This window comes from Erythrolamprus reginae, chromosome 7 (assembly GCF_031021105.1).
Source record: "Erythrolamprus reginae isolate rEryReg1 chromosome 7, rEryReg1.hap1, whole genome shotgun sequence".
NCBI classification, from domain to species: Eukaryota; Metazoa; Chordata; class Lepidosauria; order Squamata; family Dipsadidae; genus Erythrolamprus; species Erythrolamprus reginae.
This window is the reverse complement of record NC_091956.1, coordinates 57,141,900-57,167,190: the sequence shown is the minus strand read 5'-3', so window position 1 is coordinate 57,167,190 and position 25,291 is coordinate 57,141,900. Positions and strand designations below refer to the sequence as shown.

Genomic DNA, 25,291 nt, shown 5'->3' with positions numbered 1-25,291 from the left:
AAAAAGCCCAGCCGGGAGCGCGGCGCCAGGCATTGTTCTCCGGACCCCTCCCGCAGCCTGGAGAGGGAAAGGGCCGCTGCGGGTTGGATTTCATTAGCAGGCTCGATAGCAAGTTCGATAGCGGCGGGCGAACGAGGCGAGCGGCGGGCGAACGAGGGGAGTGGGGGGCGAACGAGGGGAGCGGCGGGCGAACGAGGGGAATGGGGGGAGAACGAGGGGAGCGGCGGGCGAACGGGGCGAGCGGCGGGCGAACGGGGCGAGCGGCGGGCGAACGGGATGTGCGGCCGCCGAACGGGGCGAGCGGCAAACGGCGGGCGGGCATCAGCGAGGATCCGAGGCGGCGGGGAAGACCCAGGGAACGTTCCTTCGGCCGCCCAACAGCTGATCTGCTCGGTAGCGCGGCAGCAGCGAGGAGCCGAAGATGAGGTTTCCCCGTTGCCCAGGCAAAGGGGAAACCCCATCTTCGGCTCCTCGCTGCTGCCGCGCTACCGAGCAGATCAGCTGTTGGGCGGCTGAAGTAACCTTCCCTTGGTCTTCCCCACCGCCCACACGCAAACTTCACCATCTGCGCATGTGCGGCCATGAAAAAATGGCCGCACATGCGCAGATGGTGTTTTTACTTCCGCACCGCTATATCGCGAAAAATCGAGTTTCGCGAGGGGTCTTGGAACGGAACCCTCGCGAAACTCGAGGGATCACTGTACTGCATGAGTCAAAAAGGGGGCTGTGAAAATATCTACAGACCAGTTGTGGGTTCTGAATTAGTTTGCTACTGGTTCGTACATGTGTGAACCTGCGTCCTGGGAGGGTGGGCAGAGCTTGTCACTGCTTCTATCTGTTCTAAGAACCAGTCCAAACCAGGAGCAACCAACCGCTGCTACAGACCTCTCACATCCTAGACATAAATTGTTTCAACTTCTACCCTCAAAAAGACCAAACACACCAAAACAACCGGACAGTTTTTTCTCAAATGTCATCATTCTACTTAACAACTAATTCTCACAACACTGTCAAAAAATTTACTAAGACTGTATTACTATTATTCTTCTCTTCCTTACTAGTATCTATCTCTTTCCACTTATTATATAACCATGTTGCTTGTGTCTTTCAATTACATTGTTTTTAATTCTTTCCTACTACAATTTGATAGCTTTTTAGTAATCTTGACTATCACTAAGTGTTGGATCTTTTTATTCTTAACGAATGTATTTTATTCTCCTTATGTACACTAAGAGCATATACAGTGGTCCCTCGACTTGCGCGTTCTCGATTAGCGCGAAACGCTGCAACGCGGTTTTTCAAAAAATATTATTTAAAAAAATAAAATATTAAAAAATAATTTTTTTTTAATTCTGTTCCCTGAATGGAGACCGCCGGCCGCTCAATCGGGCCGGCAGGGAACAGAATGGAGCGTTCCGCGGCGGGGCTGGTAAGGGGGGGAGCCGAGGGGGGAGCCGAGCCCAGCCCCGTGGCATTCGCTTTCCTCCCGCCGGCAGCCGACTGATCGTGGGCTCCTTCGCAACCTCGGAGAGCTTCCTGGTTTTCGTGAGCTTTCATGCCCAGGAAGCTCTCCGAGGTTGCGAAGGAGCCCAGGATCACTCGGCTGCGGGTGGCAGGAAAGCGAATGTCACGGGGCTGGGCTTGGCTCCCCCAGCCCCGCCGCGGAACGCTCCATTCTGTTCCCTGCCGGCCCGATTGAGCGGCCGGCGGTCTCCATTCAGGGAACAGAATGGAGCCTTCCGCGGCGGGGCTGGGGGAGCCGAGCCCAGCCCCGTGACATTCGCTTTCCTGCCACCCGCAGCCGAGTGATCCTGGGCTCCTTCGCAACCTCGGAGAGCTTCCTGGGCATGAAAGCTCACGAAAACCAGGAAGCTCTCTGAGGTTGCGAAGGAGCCCACGATCACTCGGCTGCGGGTGGCAGGAAAGAGAATGTCACGGGGCTGGGCTCGGCTCCCCCAGCCCCGCCGCGGAAGGCTCCATTCTGTTCCCTGAATGGAGACCGCCGGCCGCTCAATCGGGCCGGCAGGGAACAGAATGGAGCGTTCCGCGGCGGGGCTGGGGGAGCCGAGCCCAGCCCCGTGACATTCGCTTTCCTGCCACCCGCAGCCGAGTGATCGTGGGCTCCTTCGCAACCTCAGAGAGCTTCCTGGTTTTCGTGAGCTTTCATGCCCAGGAAGCTCTCCGAGGTTGCGAAGGTTACATCTTCCGCTGCCAGCCAGGCCATGCTGGCGGCAGCGGAACAATCGCTGGCTGTCAACTTTTCTTTTTAAAACTGGGCAGGAGCTGACTTGCCTCCCCAGTGCTAAAAAGAAAAGTTGACAGCCAGCGCTGCGAAACCGCCGAAACCGGAAGGGGCGAGGTGGGGGAGAACGGGAGGCTCAGCATTCCGTCAGCCGCAGCGCTGGCTGTCAACTTTTCTTTTTAAAACTGGGCAGGAGCTGACTTGCCTCCCCAGTGCTAAAAAGAAAAGTTGACAGCCAGCGCTGCGACTGACGGAATGCTGAGCCTCCCGTTCTCCCCCACCTCGCCCCCGGTTTCGGCGTTCGGCAACGGAGTCCGGCGCTGGGGCCATGCGGGGCCGCTCATCCAGGGGGGCGTGGACTGGCAAGCGGCAAGCGGCAAGTGATCTGGCGGGAAGACCAAGGGAAGGTTCCTTCAGCCGCCCAACACCTGATCCGCTCCACAGCGCGGCAGCAGCGAGGAGCCGAAGATGGGGTTTCCCCTTTGCCTTTACCCCATCTTCGGCTCCTCGCTGCTTCCGCGCTGCGGAGCAGATCAGCTGTTGGGCGGCTGAAGGAATCTTCCCTTGGTCTTCCCCGCCGCCCACACGCAAACTCCACCATCTGCGCATGTGCGGCCATGAAAAAAATGGCGCACATGCGCAGATGGTGGTTTTACTTCCGCATCCAGTATAACGCGGAAATCGGTTAGCGCGGGAGGTCTTGGAACGTAACCCCCGCGCTAACCGAGAGATCACTGTACACCTAAGACAAATTCCTTGTGTGTCTAATCACACTTGGCCAATAAAGAATTGAATTGAATTGAATTCTGTTCTAATGTAATGTAATCTAATTCTGTTCTTCCAGTTGCAAATATTACTTATCTTCTTTCAAACCAGTTTTCTTTATTATATACTCAGTATTGAGAGCAGCATGTTTTTTTTTCCTTCTATGTCTCTATGGCTTTATTAGTAACTCAAAAGTGGTAAATATATCTAATTCTACCCCTTTCCTACATTTTCTCCACAACAACCCTGTGAGATGAGTTGGCCTGAGAGTGAATGCATGACAAAAAATAAGTGTTACAAAACCCCACATTTCTGCCACACTGCCTTCAACTTTGCAAAGATCTTGGCAGTAAAACTGCCATTTAAGAAGTTGACATACTGTAATTTATATTAATCATAAATCCATGTTGGTGCTACAAATATTGCATTGCTTGAAAGTAATTTGATGTTTATGTAATGTGAGAGTTCAAAATCTTATATTATTGTTATACTCACTAGCACCTAATTGTCTGTATAAAGTTTAATGCATATTTGCAAATAATAACATTTTGATTAACCTGGCGTAAGAGATTTCTTTATCATAATATTGTATAAAAATGTTTGGGCCCCAGCATTTTGTTGATTTTCAAAACCATATGTCAATGTATTTCTGATAAACTAATACTCTTTTTTAAAATTTAATATTGTATTGATTTTTTAAAAATATGAACATACACACAACAGAAAACAGGTGCTCTGTGAGTAGTGCCCACCACCAGACAAGCATTCACACCCCACTACCAAATCGGGGGTGTTTCTTGTATATACCATTTTAACTCAAGAACAAAATATCTGTTTACATATTATAGAGTGATTCCAATTTATTCCTTGTAGCTTGGTCTCAAATTCTACTTGCCATATATCGTCTTGCCTTGTCCAATCGTCCCATCGGTTGTTGCAAGTCAGTTTCACTAACCAAATTCATCCTTTTATCCATAATCTCAAATTGAATATGGTCCACCATGTAACGGTACCAATTTTGCATTCTCCAATAGTCTTCCAACCCAGAACTATTACCGCCTGAGCACTTTCTATCGCTGCCTGTTTTATTTCTCTAAATTCTCCCATCACATTACTTCTAACTAATACTGCCATTTTCTTAGTAATTATCCATCGTATGTTTAACATCCTATTAATATCCTCTTGCATTTTTTGCCAAAAATTCTGCACTACCAGGCATTCCCAAAACATATGCATAAACACTCCTTTATCTTGGCATTCGTGCCAACAAATACCCGTAACATTCTGCTGAAAGTATGCAAGTTGAACGGGTGTGTAATACCATTTATGTAATATTTTCCTTCTCATTTTCCTAACTCTTGTATTCTTAGTTTTCCTTATATTCTCTACTATATTTTTCATCTCTTGCGCCTCTAATTGTATCTCACTTTGCCACTATTTAGTCAATCCTTGGATCAAATCCCCATCTGACTGCACAAACATCTTATATATATTACTTGCTTGCACCTTGGTACCCTCACTTTTTTCTCTTATTATTTTCTCTAACTCTATCTCCTCCCTAAATAGTGCTTCTTTATTCTCTCTTTTATTCAGATATTTACATATTGAATTTATTTGTAGCCATCTACCCTTACCCAACCACCATTCTATACGATTTCTGCTTGGCCTCCCATCCTTCTCATATAACTGTTCTGTGTTAATTATCCCTCTTCCCTTCAACTATCCTATAACCCTATTTAAATTTGTTTCATTATCTCTATTTATTACATACAGCGATGAAAGTTTTAATTTATATAATCTATTTTCCCCTGCCATTTTTTCAAAATTTCCATAGTCCCTTTCATGGGACTTATTAATTTATCTAAGTTACTCCTATTCCACCTTATAAATATTAATTCTCTATTCTTCATCCCATTTATCTCTTTTTCTAATTTCACCCATTTATTTTTGAATAATTGCAGCTCCATTAATCTTTCAATTTGAAATGCTTCTCTATACAACTCCAAACAAGGAATTCTCTATCCGCCCTCTTTTTTATTCGCTATTAACCACTTTTTCCTTATTCTCGGTCTCTTATCTTCTTCAACCCAATAATTACGGTAAGTTTTTTATCCCACTCACTAAACTTTGATGCTAATAAACCCCCTGGCAATACCTGAAACAGGTACATCATTTTGGGAACTATCATCATTTTTAATGATCTTATTTTAGCCATTCTCCTTAGCTTTTTCTCTTTCTAGCTCCTAATCTGTTTCAACATTTTCCTCCATATTTGTCTATAATTCACCTCCTCGATTTTCCCTGGGTTTTTCAATAACCAAATTCCCAAATATTTAATTTTCTTTAATCCTAACTTCAACCCTGCTTCTTTCCTAATTTCTATCTGTTCTCTTGGACCTGTATTTAAACACATAATCTCTGATTTTTCCATATTGACCGACAATCCCAATTCCTGTTTAAACTCTTGTAAAATATTTCTCATAGCTTTAATCATCTCCATCGGGATCTGGGTCAGTATAACTGCATCATCTGCAAATAGGTTTAGTTTCATTTCTAATTCCCCTATTTTATATCCTACCTAAGTATTATCTTGTCTTATTAGCTAATGTCTCTATTGCTATTACAAATAACATTGGAGATAAAGGGCATCCCTTCTTGGTGCCATTTTGTATTTTAATTCTCTGCATTCTTTGTCCCTTCACCAAGGTTATTATTTCTGCATGACGCCTTTTTATCTCAACTGCAGGCAGAGCGAGGGCTTCATAAGGGGGAAAAGACCGCAGCCCAGAACACTTTGGTACGGCTTGGCTTGGCTTGGCTCAGCTCTCCTTCCCCCCCCTGCTGCTGCCATTGTGCGATCCTTGCTTTTTTCCTCTTTCCTCCTTCCTGGACTCAGGAGGTGGCCGTGTGAGGCTGGAGGGGAGTTGGACAGGAGAGAGGAAAGCTCATCCGAGGCCAGGAAGGAGGAAAGAAGAAAAAAGCAAGGAGTGCAGATGTATCAGCAGCAGGGGAAAAAAAGGAGAGCTGAGCCAAATGGGTAATCTAGGAAGTGACTGCCCCTAGTCAGCTGGAGCTGTGCATGCAGCTTCATTTCCGCTGGTGAAACTGCATTCCACCCTGTCCTGCCTGCTGCCCACCCCTGGTTATAGAAGTTCAAATGACAGACTCACTAATTCTTCTATAAAATTGTATCAACAGCTCCGGAGGTAGTTTGAACTGCCAGAACTGATGCAGAAAGCATCATGTTGTGCCTTTTTAATAATGGTTCTAGTGTTAACTATTTTAAATGTATTTTTTACCTTGTTCTGTAATTCATCTTTGATCAGTAGCCAGTTTATAGCTGGCATACTTTAAAGAAACAGCGCATTGTTCAGATTTTTTACATTGTCTTGAGTTATTAATCATAAAGATAGTAAGTTGTTAGCCACTTAAGATGATTTTCAGTTGGCAGTGTCGGCAAACATCTCTTCCAGCCTGCAATTTATTGTATTTGGTTTCTTGTGTACCTTGAATAATTAATTGTGTTCTTTGGATAGATTTGTTGGTATTATGCATATATATTTATTGTATGATATCTTATGTATATGTACATCAGCTGATTTTATTTTTGTATGAATTTACATCAATAGAGTTTCTTGTTAATATCATGCAGCATTGTTTTTAATCACTATTATTCAGTGAATAGAGCTGAAAGCTGCTGAGGTTCAGCAGAATCCACAGGGATTTTGTACATTTTGTTGTTATAATAATAATAATAATAATAATAATAATAATAAAAATAAAAATAAAATAATAATAACAATAATAACAACAACAACAACAACAACAACAATAATAATAAGTTATTAGATTTGTATGCTGCCCCTCTCCAACGGGGCGGCTCACAACAATAATAAAAACAATATTATAGCAAACAAATCTAATATTAAAAAAGAAGCATATAAAACCCTATCATATTTAAAAAACAAACAACACATACATACCAAACATAAAATATAAAGAGCCTGGGGGAAAGGTGTCTCAACTCCCCCATGCCTGGCGGTATAGATCGGTCTTGAGTAGTTTATGAAAGACAAGGAGGGTGGGGGAAATTCTAATCTCCAGGGGGAGTTGATTCCAGAGGGCCGGGGCCGCCACAGAGAAGGCTCTTCCCCTGGGGCCCGCCAAATGACATTGTTTAGTCGACAGGATGTGGAGAAGGCCAACTCTGTGGGACCTTATCGGTCGCTGGGATTTGTGCGGTAGCAGGCGGTTCCAAAGGAACTCTGGTCCAATGTCATGTAGGGCTTTAAAGGTCATAACCAACACTTTGAATTGTGACCGGAAACTGATCGGCAGCCAATGAAGGCCACGGAGTACAGTATTGTAGAAACTTGGGCGAATCTGGGAAGCCCCACGATGGCTCTCACAGCAGCGTTCTGCACGATCTGAAGTTTCCGAACACTTTTCAAAGGTAGCCCCATGTAGAGAGCGTTGCAGTAATCGAACCTCGAGGTGATGAGGGCATGAGCTTTCAAGCATAATTTTTTTGCCAAGTTGATCATGTGTACCCGTATTATTATTTTCTTATTTATTTAAATTTATTGGCTGCTGCAGCCACCAAAAAAGCCAGTCCTAGACTGCATTAAAACGGATGGAATCAAGATCACATGAAGTGTTAGTAACGTGTCTTGGGAGGACCAAACTTGGAATACTGCATCCAGTTTTGGATGTGTCAATATAAAAAAGATGTTGAGACTCTGGAAAGAACGCAAAGGATTTGTATATGTCTAATCTAGTGAAAAAAAGGACTAGGGGTGAGATGATAGCAGTGTTCCAATATTTGAGAGGCTGCCTGAAAGAAGAGAGGGGCAACCAAGCAGCAGAAGAGAAGGCAAGACAAGAAGCAACGAATGGGAAGCTAATCTAGGATAAAATCAACTAGAATTAAGGAGCAATTTCCTGCAGAACAATTTATTAGTGGAACACATTACCTTCAGAAGTTATGGGTGCTCCACCACTGGAGGCTTTTAAGAAGAGACTGGACAGCCACTTCTCTGGAAAGGTATAAGGTCTCCTGCTTGAGCAGGAGGTTGTACCTCCAAGGTCCCTTCCAATTCTGTTATTTTGTTTGATTCTGGACTGGGATATTGGAGATGACCTTGACAGAAATATGTAACTGTTACCAAGGCAAACACCATTGAGACATAGTTTATGTTCTGGATAAGGTTTGAAGTGGCCAGGCAAACATCTCCCAAATTCACTAAGTTATAAGAGAAGAGAGATAGCACAGACTGACCCTTAGGGTCCATTATTAAAGTCTATCTCAGTAAACTATATTTTTTCTCATGGAGTTGATTCCAGTGTATTTGCAGGGCTGGCAGTAATCTGTATCCAGGCTTCAAACATTATCAAATGGTAGACTGAGGTTGTCAATATAGGGGTATTTTTGTCATCCTGAATTTTAAAAAAAGTGTTGAAGCCAGCATTTTGTTTTGAAGCTATTTTAAAACTATGTTACAACTTTCAATCCCGTAAAACTTTCTGTGCCTCAAAATATTAGAAACACACCACCATCCAAATAATCATTGCCATCTGAGGATGACATTGAGATGTCACAATGTGTTCAAACATTTTGATAAAAAATAAAATGCTGAAGGTTTTTGAAAATTGTTTATATGATGGAATTCAGGTTTTCTACTAGCAGCTCTTCAGTTACATTTTCTGTCTCAGATGTTTTTATCAAGCCTCATCTCTTCAAGGTTCTTGTCTACATCCAAATGTCTAAAACTTATAAAGCATCCAAAATAACTGGACAAGCAGAGGCCACAGTTATATTTGTGAGATTTATGTAAATATCCTGTGTCAACAGAGATACCAGAGATTTTATTCAGAACAGGTTGCATTATACATTCAGTCGTGATTACATGACAAGCTGTTCTGAATCATCTGTTTCATATTGGTAGGAACGCAGCAACTCTCTAATCCTGTGATAATCCTCTCACCTTAATCCTAAATTTGCCATCTCTAAGTGTGTTGCAACTCAGAAGCTGCCATTTTAGCCAACCTGTGGGTGTTTGCTGTATAGTCTGAAAAAGTATAACAGGAAACAGTTGTACTCTTTTCTATAAATCATAAGCAAGATAGTGGCTATTATCCCATGGAGATTTATGAATGATTTTTGGGCAACAACTTATACATTACATGACAGAACTATGTAAACCTAAATTACATAATGTAGCTGGGTAGCAGCAGGATGGGAAAGATCAAAACACCCACATACACACACACACACACATATATGTTTTTTTTCCTGTTGAATCACCCTGATATGCCCAAATATGGGAGGGAGCATACATCTTTTTGCCTAGTCTCCCTTCCTTTTCATTATCAGCAAAAATATATTACAACATAGAATATAGTTTGTCGACTATAAAATAGTTTCAGGGACCACCTTCTGCTGCACGAATCCCAGCGACCAGTTAGATCCCACAGAGTGGCCTTCTCCGGGTCCCGTCAACTAAACAATGTCGTTTGGCGGGACCCGGGGAAAAGCCTTCTCTGTGGCGGCCCCGGCCCTCTGGAACCAACTCCCCCCAGAGATTAGAATTGCCCCCACCCTCCTGGCCTTTCGTAAGCTTCTTAAAACCCACCTCTGCCGCCAGGCATGGGGGAACTGAGATATTCTTTCCCCCTAGGCCTTTACAATTTTATGCATGGTATGTATGTATGTTTGGTTTTATAATAAGGGTTTTTTAGTTGTTTTAGTATTGGATTGTTACATGCTGTTTTTATTATTGTTGTTAGCCGCCCCGAGTCTGCAGAGAGGGGCGGCATACAAATCCAATAAATAAAAAAATAAAAAAATAAAAATAATAATAATAATAATACATTTACCTGCCTGGAGGTACCAATGGAGGAACCAATAGACAAAAAGGAAGCTGCATGCTCCCTCCTATATTTGGGTATACCAGGGTGATTTAACAAGAAAAAAAAAATATGGCTGTTTCCTGGTACAAAGCTAAGCGAAGGAGATCCTGTGGTCTAAAAGTTAAAGCTGCTGCCTTGCAAGGCTGATCCCAGAGGTTCAAATCCCGGTAAGGGTATGGCTAGCTGAAAAGAGCAAAAGAGCTCGAAATAGATCTAACTAGTCTCCCTTCCTTTTCATTATCAGCAAAAATGTTACACACACACACACACACACACACACACACACACAGAGGCATATTCGGGTTTCTTCCCGTGTAAGTTTCAGAGATTCCTGGCAATGTTTCGACGAGGTCCCACTCGTCATCTTCAGACTGGTGCTTTTGGCTTTGTGCTCAGCAAACAAAGCTTTGTTCATCTGAGCATAAAGTCAAAAGCACCAGCCTGAAGATGACGAGTGGGACCTCGTCGAAACATCGCGGGAATCTCTGAAATGTACACAGGAAGAGATCCGAATATGCCAAGACCTACATACTGTACCCATGAAAATCTACAAAAACATATACAGTGGTACCTCTACTTAAGAACTTAATTCGTTCCATGACCAGGATCTTAAGTAGAAAAGCTTGTAAGTAGAAGCAATTTTTCCCATAGGAATCAATGTAAAAGCAAATAATGCATGCAAACCCATTAGGAAAGCAATAAAAGCTCGGAATTTGGGTGGGAGGAGAAGGAGGAAGAAGAGGAGGAGGACAGTCGCTGCCGAAGGAAGAAGATGAGGTGAGGGGAATAAAAGAAAATCCAAATCTTTAAGGCTTAAAAAAAAAAGAGGGACTCTGAGGCGGTGAGGAGGAGCACACGCCTCCTGTACACCCAGCGCGAGGTTGCCTCTCATACACTGCGCCAGAGAGAGAAACCCAGGCTCCTCTGGCAACACAGAAAAGCCCGAGATGGCTGGGATTAAAGGGGGAATGGCAGGAAACTGGCCAGGCCATCATGCTGCTCTCAAATTTCCTGCGAAAGTTTTCTGGGCTCAGGTTCTTAAGTAGAAAAGGTTCTTATCTAGAGAAGTTCTTAAGTAGATGTGTTCTTAAGTAGAGGTACCACTCTCTCTGTGTGTGTGTGTGTGTGTGTGTGTGTGTGTGTGTTTATGTATGTATGTATGTATGTATGTATGTATGTATGTATGTATGTATGTATGTATGAATGAATGAGACTAGTTTCAATATTTGTTCTCCAAATGCATTAGTGAAAAGAACTTCCTTTTTCCAATAGATGTACACTAATACAGGCCGGAGAGGAAATTAACTGCGGAGAGGGGCGTCATACAAATCTAAATAATAATAATAATAATAATAATAATAATAACAACAACAACAACAACAACAACAACAACCTTTTGCCTGTTTGTAGTGGTTGTAGCAGTAAAGCCCTTCAAAATATCCTAAGTGCACCAAAAGACCTAGCAGCCCCAGGAGTTGGAAAAAAGGAGATCTATAATCTATAGTGTAATGACTGCAAAACTGTTAGGCCCAAGATGTAGAGGGCTGGCAAAATTTATCCATAAACACCAACTAGCAGTCAGAAGACATGATGCAAACTCATTAATTTCACAAAATATGTTCTGGCTTAACCATAGTTTCAATTGGGAAACCAAATATCCTAGCCCACACCAAATCCAAAAATACTAAGGAATTTCTAGGGACCTAGCACTTGACAAATTAGCCATCATTAGACACATAGACATAAACAATATCTACATACTTTGCAAAAGAGATAATCAACAAGCCAAAAAGGGAACAAAAAGACCAAAATACTTCTCCATAAGCAATCAGCACCCAGATGAGCATATATTATCTGCAAGATTAATATCAGACCAACAATCAAGTAAACAATACCCAATCAAGAAACTGCCAAACAAGCCAACAGCCCAACCAAAGAACCTCTACGACCATTCCCACCAATATTAACAGGGCAAGCTGTTAGAATATAAGCTGAGAGCAAACTCTACTCCTTACTAGTACTGATCTAGCCTAGCTTGGGTAATGAAACATTTGCAAGAAACCAACTAAGCTGAGAGATCCCCAAGGACCCCTTCCGATTCATCATTCCCCGTTGAGAGGACCAATGTGTCATTTCAGAATACTGTATTCACATTTTTTCCCATTCACTCATTCATGCTGCAAATTTATATGGCTTCCATCTTAATAAACAGGGAGGCTATCATGTTAGATGGCTGGAAGGCAGTTTTGGAAGATCATTATTCATAACTGTAAATCTGCAGAGTGATCTACAGAGATTTAATATTGTACTTAATTGGGGGCAAATAGTTTTGTGATTTGTTTCGATAGTTACACTTTGTCCAGATAGGTGGCATGAAGGCCAGTAAAAAATTCCAGACACTAAGGAGTAAAAGGCTGGACAAATAAGGCAAATGTTGATGTATCTGGTCTGGTCCCAGCCGGTAAACTGGACAAAAGAGGAGTTATTTCAGATTGGTCAGATTTATAGAACCATATCTTTACATTACCAATTCGCTTTTGTATTGTCATATGTATTATGGATTGACAGCTTCTATTAATACATGTTGTATCAACAACTAACCAGTGAAATATGCGTTTCTGTAGCTGTTGGGGCAGGAAGAGGAATTCTGGCACTTTGTTATGACACTTAACTCTATTATTTTTTTGTATTTCCATAGTACAAAATTGGCACTATATGTGCCTTGTTAAATAATAGATTTTCAAGAAGATTTGATGTGAATGGAAGATACTGTTCCAGGTTTGATTAATCTCTTTTTCAGTTCTGGATGCACAGTGAACTCCATGTTCCTTTTAAAAAGGTCAAATGGCTGAGATTTCACTGATTAAATGTGGGGTTTTAATTAACCCATGGAATATTGTAATTTTATAATTTATTAGATTTTATTTTTGAAAAGAAGCACCTGAAATTGCTTACATTATTCAATCCTGTTCTTTTCTTTCAGACATTATTATTTCAGACAAAGTTATGAACTTATTCTACTAGAATGTCTCCTTAAACCAACTTTTCTACAGGGAAATGGCAGTATAAAATTATTCTTGTAGAAGCATCTATTAAGCTTGTGACTCCAGAAATACAGCATATATATTTATGGCAACAACCTAGCATATAAAACTTTTTTAATGCAGCCTTTATCTTTGTGTTTGATTTCAGAATCTTTTAGCAGAGAAAGTGGAACAGCTTATTGAATGGAGTTCAAGGCGCTCAGTCATCCGTATGAATGGAGATAAATTCAGAAGGTTTGTGAAGGCGCCACCTCGCAACTACTCAGTGATTGTGATGTTTACAGCTTTGCAGCCACAAAGACAATGCTCAGTTTGCAGGTAAGTCCTCTCCCCTCGTCTTCTCTTGTCTCTTCCCCTAAAATTTTCTTAGCTACTTAATTAACACATCTAGCATTTTCCCCTAGCAGCTTGGATAGAGCTTCACACAACAATCCAAGAAGTGACTAGTTTTGTCAGATGGGCAGCCATACAGGCTTGAAAAATAAATAAAGTACTTATCGTAGAAAAGCTAAAAAGCCATTATGAAAAAAAAATGTAAAAGTTTATAAAAGTTACAACAGTGTTCAAATGTCTTGTTCCTATCTTACCAATTCCATGTAAAGAATAAAAAGAGATTCTTTGTTTCGAGGAGATACGGTACAGTTTTCATCTGCTTCTTATTCTGCTAAGGGGTTGATCTATTATCAGGTTTGGACTAAGTGAGAATATATACAATCCATATAGCGTTTTATTCTAATAATGCTGAATTGCCTCCAGTATGTCCCTGCAGGAAATGGGTTACACATAAATCAGTTATTTTCTATTTGTAAAGGTAATTATTACCCAATTGTTGGATTTCTGTGTTATTTATGGTTTTAAGTGATCTTCTTCATTTCATCCAGCAGAGCCTCTTCATAGCAGAACCATGCAACAATGTTTATTGAGTACATAATACAATGATTCCAATATAAAACTTATGCTTTTATTTCTTCTTTTCTCATTGAACTGGTTTCATATTTAAACAAATAAATAACTTGACAGTATAACTATATTTCTCTCTACATCAGCTCTCTATAATGCAGATGCACCAACACTCAGCGTACGAATCCCAGAATTAAATCTTCCAACTGCCAAAAACTGATTTACATACCAATATGCAAATTAGCTCTCTCTTAACATTCCAGTCCCTTTTCCCATGCTATATGCTAACACCAATGCTGAGCTCTATTTGGCTTTTCTAGGCATTTATATGTTCATATAGTTCCTCATTGTGTGCACCTTCAGTTTTCTTTTTCCAGGAAATAAACTCCGAACAGGTTCCTGTAGTGCCTTTTTTGAGTGACAGGTTGGCATGACAGAATTGGTTTGGCAAACAGTAAAGGGGCTTATTGTTTGTTGCCAAGAAACTGCTTTATCCTCAGGAGGGTGAAGATCAGGAATGATCAGAGCAGCTTTAAATGTTTACTGCCCTGATTATTACATGAAACAGCTAGTAACACATTCCATTATGCTGATCTTGGTGTAAATCTTTTTGTTCATGGGATTTTATACTGCATAAATATTGTCATTTCATAAAAGGATCCCATTTACTGACGGGTGGGAAAGAAGAGGGCTTAAGATTCATCTTTTACATGCCATCAGCTGTGAACATATCTCATTAATATCATCATTTCATAAGAATGCAGCTGGACATCTAAAAAAAGAAACAATTAACTAATTGCTTCTAGTTCAAAACATTCTAAATACAGTAGTTTAGATTTAAGATCTCAGCTTTGCTACAAGAAAAATATGAATTAAATGAAGTTGACATTTCTTTACCTGAAAATGATAACAGAAAATTATGGTAATATTTCTTAAACAATTAAGCAATTAAAAGTTGGAAATTTCAAACATGTATATATAGAAGATAAATTCTGGTCATGTATGAAGTTTGCTGAAAAGTATTCCCTATATAATGTTTTACATTAGTGGAATGAACTTGCATTAAGAACACATAGACATTTTAATGACTTTTTTTTTTACATTTTGCAGTAGAATTACTTTGAAGTGGTTAGATATACTCAGAGTTTTAAGATCTGTGAACCTTTTTTTTGTAGAATATGATTGTTGTTTCCCTATATTGTATATTCATGCTTTGAATTTGAAGTATTAAAAATGTGAAGAATATTTTCAATTTTTAAAATATGTTTCTGTTTTTTAATTAATTGCATGTATAAAAAAGGAAATATTTTAAAATATTTGTTATCTGTTGTCCAGAAAATCTCTGCTAGAGAATATATTAATACCTTTTGGAATGAAAAGCATAACAGGATATGTTTGTTTTAGGAAAGGAGAATTATGCTAAGAAATCAGAGGGAACATTGGTTTGGAATATTTTCTTTCCATCTACTGTAATCATGTCATTATGTATAGGCTGCAGACTCCCAAAGAACTACTGAAAATCTTCTCCTGAGTGTTTTTTTTTCCTTAAGAATTTTCAAACCTTATTGTTTGGAAGACAAATATTGTGTATTGCCAATCTCTGCAAACAGAATGATAGTGGGTAGAAGGCCAAGGCACCAGTGTTTGCTAATAATCTTTGCTTCTCCTGGGGCCAGCACAAGAAAAATAAATTATACAAAGTAAATAGCCTTGCTTAATTGCTGTAATTAGTCAGGTTCAGTGATTCCCATTTCTTCATATTGGGTTTTTTTAAAAAAATGTGGACTTGAGCCATAGCTGACCTTGAGAGACTAGGGTATCATTTAAACATGCTCATCGCTGCCACCACCCTCCATATCCAGGTTATCGGGGGGGAAATAAGGAAGCTAATCTTTTAGTCACCTAATGTAATACCACTGACCGTTAATAAAATAAGTCAGTGTATATATATCACTTAGGTCTGCCTCTTATCATTAAGTGTCACTTGATCATTTGGGAGCTAATGATGATTAGCCGCTGAAATTTAAGGATTTTTTCCCTCCTATTCTGGAAGATAGCTAAATGAAACTATCAATTTTGCTCAGCAAATGTAGTGGAAAAGCAATCCCCTCTATCAAAAAGCTTCTATTCAAGCTGTAGCCACAACTAGTGAAAGTTGGATTGCATCTGTATCAAGTAAATGAGTAAAATTAGAAACTGTCACTGTGAAATATCTGAAAGTATTTTACTAGTTTAACTGTAATAGAGTCTAATGTCAACTCTGCCAGCAGTTCATGGCATGCTTTCTGCCTTTTCATTGTCCTCTAATCATCCCTCTTTTTTCCTTTTATTTCAGTTTATATTGCTCTTCAGAGAAATTATTATTTCTTATAAAAGTTCACATCAATAATCATAAAAGGCAAGGGCTTACGATTAGAGTTTACAAACTAAAAGAGACAATACATAAAAAGCGGTGGAAAAAATAGATGAGCAAGATTCAAGGTCATTACTGAAAGACATTGATAGCTAGATCTTTATAGTCAGGTTGACCACCAATGATGATGGTGGTCATCATTGAAGATAATATAATCATTCTTAATCACACAGATAGTAAATGAAACCAATATTTGCTGCTCTTTGTTTAGTCTTGGAACAATTGCCAGTAAGAAGGGAAATATTTTAATCTGTCAGGAAGAAACAAACCACACTTTGTAGTAGCTGTCCCTTTGTGTGTGCGTGTGTGTATTTTCCAGAGCTTATGAGATCAGACCATTTGGTTTTCATTTACATGAGAATGGGAATCCTCTTGCCCTTCTAATGCTACTGATCTACAATTCCCATTCCTGCCATTATCCATGTTGGATAATATATCAGTTCTGCAATATCTTGAGATCATACATTCAGTAAAAGATCTGGACTTTCCATATCTCTTCTGAACTGAGTTAAATGTAGAGAAGGCATTCTACTTCATGTTCCCTGCAAATTTCCTGTGGGACTGTTTATTTCTCATTACTTTAGCAAAGATGCAAAATCTTAGGGATAAGCTCTTGAACATGTTTATGATCCCCTGAACACAGGCCAGCATCAGATTTACCACATGCAGCTACTGATTTAGGCAATTGCTTGCAAAAGTTAATGTGGATGGTACATAATGAGCTTTGAGTATACATGCATTGATAATATCCTTCCTGCAAGCCTTGTTGCAGGCCTCAGTATGACTTGATGACATTGCATGCTATATCTCTGAGACCATTCAGAATGTGAGACACTCGCAGTGAAGACCTGCTACCGGAACGGTAAGGTGCTACATTCCAGTAGTGATTTTGGAGATGCACGCACAGCTGCGTGCCCCCGACGTGCTCACCCTACGCGGGATTTGGCTGCTGCATGTGCAGAAGCAAAAAAAATCAGTGAAAATCACTGAAATCTCCCTCGTGTGAGCATTTTCACACGAGATTTAGCTTGCTGCGCATGTGCAGCAAGCAAAATCTCGTGCCGATGGGTGCGTGCATGCCTGCCAGGAGTGCATATGCCCATGACAGCTTTGGTGCGCTATACATTTATATTCACATTTCAACATGGAAGCAAAAGCTATCCATTTTTCAGGCCATGTTGGCAATATTACTTCTAGCCCCTTGTCTATGAGTATAGGTAGTCCTCGACTTATGACTACAATTAAGTCCAAAATTTCCTTTGCTAAGCAAGATAATTGCTAAGCAAATTTTGCCCCATTTTACAACCTTCCTTGGAACAGTTGTTAAGTGTGTCACTGTACTTGTTAAGTTAGTAACATATTTGTTAAGCGAATTAGGTTTCCCCATTGGCTTTGCTTATCAGAAAGTTGCAAAAGATAATCACATGATCCCAGGAATGGCAGCCATCATCAATGCATGCCAGTTTCAAAGCACCTACATTTTGATCATGTGACCATGGGGAATTCTGCAATGGTCATGTGTGAAAAACATAAGCCACCTTTTCCGGTGCCTGTGTAACATTGAAAAATCACTAAACGAATGATTGTCAGTTGTAGACTACCTGTATAAATTACTGCCTATCTGCAGTAATAAGGTGTGCATGTAAAAAAACCCACTTCTTTATGAATTGAAATGCCGCAGTGGTTCTCTTAAGCGGTGGGATTTGGTGCTCAAGGCATTGGACTGGCATCAGAGAACCAACCAGGTTTAAACAGTTATTTTTTCTATTTATCTATCTATCTATCTATCTATCTATCTATCTATCTATCTATCTATCTATCTATCTATCTATCTATCTATCTAAGATATCTTAACGGGTTATGGTTAGGAGAAAAATAGTGGAAATGGAGCTCTTGAAGGTAAGTAGTATACAAATCTAACAAATAAATGTTAGCAAACAAATGTGGAAGCATTTGAATGTCTGGAAAGCCTCCCATCAGCAGAATATCCGTAGATCAGCTGTTCAGTTATATCCTTAGTTCTACTTAGGGGAATTCAATGCAAAAAATCTGCAGCGTTTTAGCTTTTGTTTTCCCACGATGTTTACAATATTGGAAGGCTGAATTGATTTATTTCTGGTATAGCTGCATTGCAGTAGAAATCAGTCTGAGCCTCATGTTTGTATAGGTATACATCCATATGCACAGGCCCTGGGCCTCCATTTCTCTTTTGGTGGAGATCTTATTTTACCATTGCTGCTGGCTGTTGACTTTCAGGTCCTTTAAGTGGGTTGTTTACTTGATAGCTTTGCAGCTCTTCCTCCATTTCCCAGATGATATGTGCAAAGTGCTTGACTACTATTATCTTTTGTCTTGCCCTTTTGTATTGCGTAGATGTGGTGCAGTTGTTATCACTGTTGAATCTACAGTGGCTTGTATAACAGGGCACTTCTTTTTGTTACTTTTCCTAAGTCTTTTGGTTTGTAAACTGATTATGGATCCTTTTCAAATAGTTTCTATGAGTTTGGGATATGAAAGGGTCAAGTTAGAAGTGCCCTTATACTGGAAGATATACATTTGGATGTATTTCCTGGGCGGAAAATGAAAAATTGTTAACGGTTTGTGGGTTATTATGTAATAGTCTCAGGGTTACATTTATAATCTGTAATAAAGATTGTGTTAATATTGATTCTTAACTTAGTTGCAGTGTAGCCATTGTCCAAAGGAAATATAGTATTGGTTAAATATCTAAAAATGTAATGAAATGAAAATGTAAAAAGAGTAAAAATTATTGCCTTCTACAGTTAAAATACCTTTTCATGATATATATTAATGTTCCATTTTTCAGTTTAGAGCATCTAAGAGTAAGTGCAAATAATAATAATAATAATAATAATAATAATAATAATAATAACAACAACAACAACAACAACAACAATAATCATTCAAGTCATCAAATTGCTCCTATCTGATTGATGTGTTCATTAATCTCTGCCGATTTTATTCATCTCCAAGTATCCTACAAGTGTGTCTCTTAGCATAGAAGCAAGTAGGTAGAGAACATTTTTGCAGAGGGAACCAAATAATTTAGTATTTTATGAGGGACATGGACACATGACCTAAAGCCAGTAGGAGAGTTTATTTAAAAATTAGTTTTAAATTTTGTATTTTATACATTTGTAAGTTCTGTTCTGTATCAATATCATAATTCTGTAAATGTTTCCTTAAAAGAAATTGCATTAGAACTATTATTACCACTTTATCGTGCCTTTTTACCCCTCTTAGAATAGAATAAATTGGTTAGGGATGGACATATAAATCTTCTCTATCTGTGCATTCCTTCATATGCTCATGCATGTTCAAAGGCTTGCAAACATGCTGTCTCTAGAGGTGTATTTACATAAGATTTAGGGAATCAGTTCATCCTATCACCCTCCTGCCACTGTAGTGATTGTTGCTATTTTTGATAATTTGATTTGTCCATTGATCAAACTTTAGTTCTAATGAATCTGATCTTCTCCAAGATGATGCTTTCCAGTTATGTTGAAGTTGCAGTTCTCAAAACCTCAATGGCTGTACTAAGTGGAAATTGTAATTATTATTATTATTATTATTATTATTATTATTATTATTATTATTATTATTATTAATTAGATTTGTATGCCGCCCCTCTCCGAAGGGAAGCTTCCATTTAGGGATCCATGTGAAACATTTAAATATGTTAAAGGGTTAAATAAGGTCCAGGAGGGAAGTGTTTTTAATAGGAAAGTGAACACAAGAACAAGGGGACACAATCTGAAGTTAGTTGGGGGAAAGATCAAAAGCAACATGAGAAAATATTATTTTACTGAAAGAGTAGTAGGTCCTAGGAACAAACCTCCAGCAGACGTGGTAGATAAATCCACAGTAACTGAATTTAAACATGCCTGGGATAAACATATATCCATCCTAAGATAAAATACAGGAAATAGTATAAGGGCAGGCTAGATGGACCATGAGGTCTTTTTCTGCCCTCAGACTTCTATGTTTCTATGGATTGATCTACTAGGAATGAGCACAAAATTCCATTGTTATGTTTACATGTGCCTATTAAGGCACTGAGCATCACACAAAATATTATTTAACATTATTATTTAAAAGAGGATTTGAAAACTTTTTTGGGGTCTGTCTTTGTTGGCTTAATATCATCTTTGTTGGCTTAATATCCTTACTATGCTAGGAAAACAGGTTCCCTTGGTGCCCATTTGTTTTTTTGTACTTGAACAGACGGTGTAGGCAGGTGGGAGTGATGCTCTGGAAACTTCTCCGCAGCAGTTTAATAAACTTGCTGCTGTTCTGTTGAAAGTATATGATATATTCCAACATTTAAACACAGTAAGATCACCTGGAGAAAAGTCCTTTTACAGGAAGACTGCTGTCAGATGATTTTGCAGTTTGGTTAGGCTGAAGTTATTTTAGCTAGCTGATAAAAAGAACATCATGTAATAAAAAGATGGGGGCAATTTTTTTTTTATGCTGCTATATTTGAAACTATCAAAGCCATTAAAAAGCAAAAGTTAGAATATTTTGGACATGTGTTGTGACACCCAGAAAAATACAGCATCCTTCACTTAATCCTCCCGGGAAAGATTTAAGGCAAACGAGGTTCAGGTAGAAGAAGAACATCCTGGCTTAAAAACCCAAAGGACTGGTTTAGATGAAACTTGGCTGTACTTTCTCATGCGGTTCTTGACAATAATAGGATTGCCAACATGATTGCCAACGCCCAGTGGCAGATAATGGCACAAGAAGATGTGTTTGAAACTAACTGAATGTATGGAATGTGCCGAACTATCAAAATTAACAATGGAAATTCAAAACAAAAATGATTCAGAGTTCTACAAGGCCTGGGAGAAATGGCTCAGATGGCTATCCAACTTTAAGGACAATAAAACAAAAACCAATTAAAATCTCTTAATACAAATCAAAATAAAGATATACACAATAGAAATTCGGATCAAAAACAATACAACCCTCCATTTGATAATTATCAGAAATTTACTAATATCGCAACCTACAGTTACTTCTCACTAACAAAAATAATAAATATAATCAAACTAAGTCGTCACAATCCAAATGCCTGCTACTTTGCAGATACCACCCCTCCCCTTTTTCTTCTTTCTCCTCTCTATCTTCTTCTTTTCTTTTCATTCTCTTTCCTTTTCTATCCCACCTCCAACCACCTCTTCTTTCTACGCTATTCTTGGACCATTAAATACTACAGCTATAAGATTATCCAAATAAGAATATTGAATACAAAATACCTACATATAGACAAATATTTGGAATGTATATACAATAATATATATAAGTCACTGTATAAAAATACTGTTTACCCCAACCCCCTCCCACTTCTCTTTTTTGTACAGTGATCCCTCGATTATCGCGAGGGTTCCGTTCCAAGACCCCTCGTGATAATCGATTTTTCGCGATGTAGGGTTGCGGAAGTAAAAACACCATCTGCACATGCGCACCCTTTTTCCATGGCCGCGCATGCGCAGATGGTGGAGTTTGCGTGGGCGGCGGGGAAACCCGGATCTTCGTCTGCTCGCTGCTGCTGCGGCCGCCCAGCAGCTGATCTGCTCGGCGGCAGCAGCGAGGAGCCGAATCGGGCTTTCCCCTTTGCGTGGGCGGCGGGGAAACCCGGATCTTCGTCTGCTCGCTGCTGCTGCGGTCGCCCAGCAGCTGATCTGCTCGGCGGCAGCAACGAGGAGCCGAATCGGGCTTTCCCCTTTGCGTGGGCGGCGGGGAAACCCGGATCTTCGTCTGCTCGCTGCTGCTGCGGCCGCCCAGCAGCTGATCTGCTCGGCGGCAGCAGCGAGCAGACGAATCGGGCTTTCCCCTTTGCGTGGGCGGCGGGGAAACCCGGATCTTCGTCTGCTCGCTGCTGCTGCGGCCGCCCATCAGCTGATCTGCTCGGCGGCAGCAGCGAGGAGCCGAATCGGGCTTTCCCCTTTGCGTGGGCGGCGGGGAAACCCGGATCTTCGTCTGCTCGCTGCTGCTGCGGCCGCCCAGCAGCTGATCTGCTCGGCGGCAGCAGCGAGGAGCCGAATCGGGCTTTCCCCTTTGCGTGGGCGGCGGGGAAACCCGGATCTTCGTCTGCTCGCTGCTGCTGCAGCAGCAGCGAGCAGACGAAGATCGGGGTTTCCCCGCCGCCCACGCAAAGGGGAAATCCCGGCTCCTCGCTGATGCCCCCGCTCGCCCGCCCGCCACCCGCCAGCAAGAGGGGGAGAGATAGAGAAAGAGAGAGAAGGAAAGAAAGAGATGAGAGGGAGGAAGAGAGTGTGAGAGAGGAAGAAGCAAGATAGAGAAAGAGAGAGAGAAAGAAAGATGAGAAAGGAAGGAAGAGAGTGACGTCATCGGGTGGAAAAATCATATTAAAGTTGCCAAAGTTGATAAACACTGGTCTGTTGGAGAATTTAGCAGAACTATTTGCACTCCTGCATTTCTTTTTCTGCTATGTTTCTGATTAAAATTCTAAAAAAAGAATCAAACAAAAATCCTTCCTGCTAAGTTTTAACTGAGATTACAAATACGCTGCTCAAAAAAATAAAGGGAACACTTAAACAACATAATATAACTCCAAGTAAATCAAACTTCTGTGAAATCAAACTGCCCACTCAGGAAGTAACACTGATTGACAATTTCACATGCTGTTGTGCACATTCAACTTTGTTCAGAACAAAGTATTCAGTGAGAATCTTTCATTCATTCAGATCTAGGATGTGTTATTTGAGTGTTCCCTTTATTTTTTTGAGCAGTATATTTGAGTCCCACTGTGATTGGGTGGCATAGAAGTCAAATAAATTAAATTAAATTAAATTTATATGACAGAAGCCTTATAAGGCAAAGTAAAACCTCACCCATTTCTCTGAACAATTTGTTTCTCAGATCTCTACTGTATAATATGTAAGCTAATGTAATGTAATGAGCTTGACATTTAGGTAGAAATCTTTTGCCAAAGCCACTAAACATTTATCAATTAGTGAACAATTCATTCATAGAATGAGCTTTAATATAAAGTTAGATATATTATTCATCTGTTTGTGGTTTTGCAGTAATGTAACTTAGTATGTTTAATGTAAATGATTGAGTTGAAGAGAATAGATTTTATTTTCTTGTTTTTGTATTGAAATTTCAGAATTTTTCTTTTATACTTAGTATTAACCCATCTAAGCATTGCAGTTTTGACTTAAAGCTTGGCATGTATCATTCAGTGCTATTTGACTGCCCTCTGCAGGTTGTTAATGAAGATGCTACTTTATAATACTGTTCATTAATTAATGACATGTTCAGCACCACCGCCAGATGCTTTGCTTACCAATTTTGTCCCTTAAATAGGATTTTGAAAGAGAAGAATAACTCTATGCCCACCCATTAATAGCAAAAAGATATGAGGAGTTTTCTCTCTTTGTTTCTACTACTAATGAACTCTTGGAAGTGAGTCCTTATTTTTCTTCTTATAGCCTTGGTGTAGAAATACTGGTTTTCTTTTCATGGAGAGATCAGTGCACTGAGCTAATGGGGAAAGGCACCTTTCCCCCCAAGTGGCATTTTGTTTGCTTAGCAGTGACTGCACTCATCTTTCTTGAATGCTGGTTATTCTTCTGTGCCAAAATTCTATAGTTACGCTGCAGTACACAGAAGACAGATCTCCCCAAGCAAAACTTGCAGCGAGAAAATATTTGGCATTCCCTGGAAACTGCATTAACCATTTTAGAAGTTTTCTTCACTGCCACAATCTAAAAAGCTTGGATTAAAAAAAAAAGATAATATAGCTTTTCCAATTTGGTGCCTTTGAGATGTGGAGCTTAGTTATGTGTGGGTGAAGGGATGGATGGGCTGCAATGATGATGATGATGTTTATGAAACAATTTAATAAATGTATATGCTGGATGACTTACAATTGTTAAAACATTTTAAAAACGGAAGAATAAAGCTACGAAAACAGCACAAAGCAAAGAAAATTAGTAGAAGGAAACAGAGAAGGTGAAAACGGCATCGATTGTCATCTTTAAAAAGTGAAAAGTCAGATTTTAAGATCCTTTGAAATAGCAGTAGGATGGGATCCATTTGAATTTGCGAGGAATCTCATTCCAGAAGATGGGTACTCCTACAGAGATGGTGCTCTTCCATGGTCTGATAAATGGCATTTTTAATAGAAAGAATCTGGAGTGCACCAGCTTTGGCAGATGAATCTGCTGAAGCAGATATTAAGGATAACAGGCGGTTCCTCAAGTTTAAAAAAAAAATAACAACAACCCTGTGCTGTACAAGGAATGAAGTTCCTTGAATGCCAATGAGTCAAGTTATTAATCATCTGATGAATCTGATTATTTAATAATCCCTTATATATTCTTCTGTTTGGTTGGTTGGTTTTGCTTTTGTCAGTAATTATCATGAGTTGGGTAAGATTTGAGGTTTATTTATTCTAATAAATTTATATTTATGATTCATAGTGGCTCTGGACAGCGCATAAATTTATGGTGAGATGGGGTTGCAGATTCACCAATTGTATGAACAATTGTTTGACTAAATATAATGTATTTGTTGTTCTTGTATCACCTACCTATTAAGAAAATCATCCGGGTTGTTATTGCAAATTCTAAATAAAAACAGTGTTAAAGCCTTAGGATCAATATGAAATGTCAATCAATTTGAGCTTATCTCCTAATAGGTTTATGAATCCATCTAGGTAGTTTCTCTGGCAATAGTATTTATGTATTATTTATTGCAATTTGTAGTGCCAACTCTACGTTGAGATCTGGAAATTTACTCAGTTTACATAGTTTAGTTACATACATATATACATACACATTTGTGCAGGAACACGTACACATATACAATCTAAATGGTATTAAATTCTTTTTGTAGGGTGATGATCTGGCAACCTTACAGTTAGATAAACTCTTCTGTTTTAACCATCATCCTAAAAGTTGTCATATGTGACATTTCCCCCAATTGTCCAGTTTAGCATTTGGCCTAGGTATTTCCTAATGA

At 39.8% G+C, this 25,291-nt stretch overlaps 1 protein-coding gene across 2 annotated transcripts in view; it reads left to right on the top strand.

The window, feature by feature from the left end:
- Window positions 1-25,291, top strand: part of TUSC3 (tumor suppressor candidate 3) — a 152,742-nt gene that overhangs the window by 45,881 nt on the left and 81,570 nt on the right. For both annotated transcript variants that reach the window (XR_011559557.1, XM_070756623.1), the window contains exon 2: window positions 13,109-13,278. Coding sequence is in view for 1 of the 2 variants with exons in the window: in XM_070756623.1 (XP_070612724.1) it covers window positions 13,109-13,278 (170 nt within the window). In the remaining variant the exon portion in view is untranslated. The remainder of the gene's footprint in view (window positions 1-13,108; window positions 13,279-25,291) is intronic.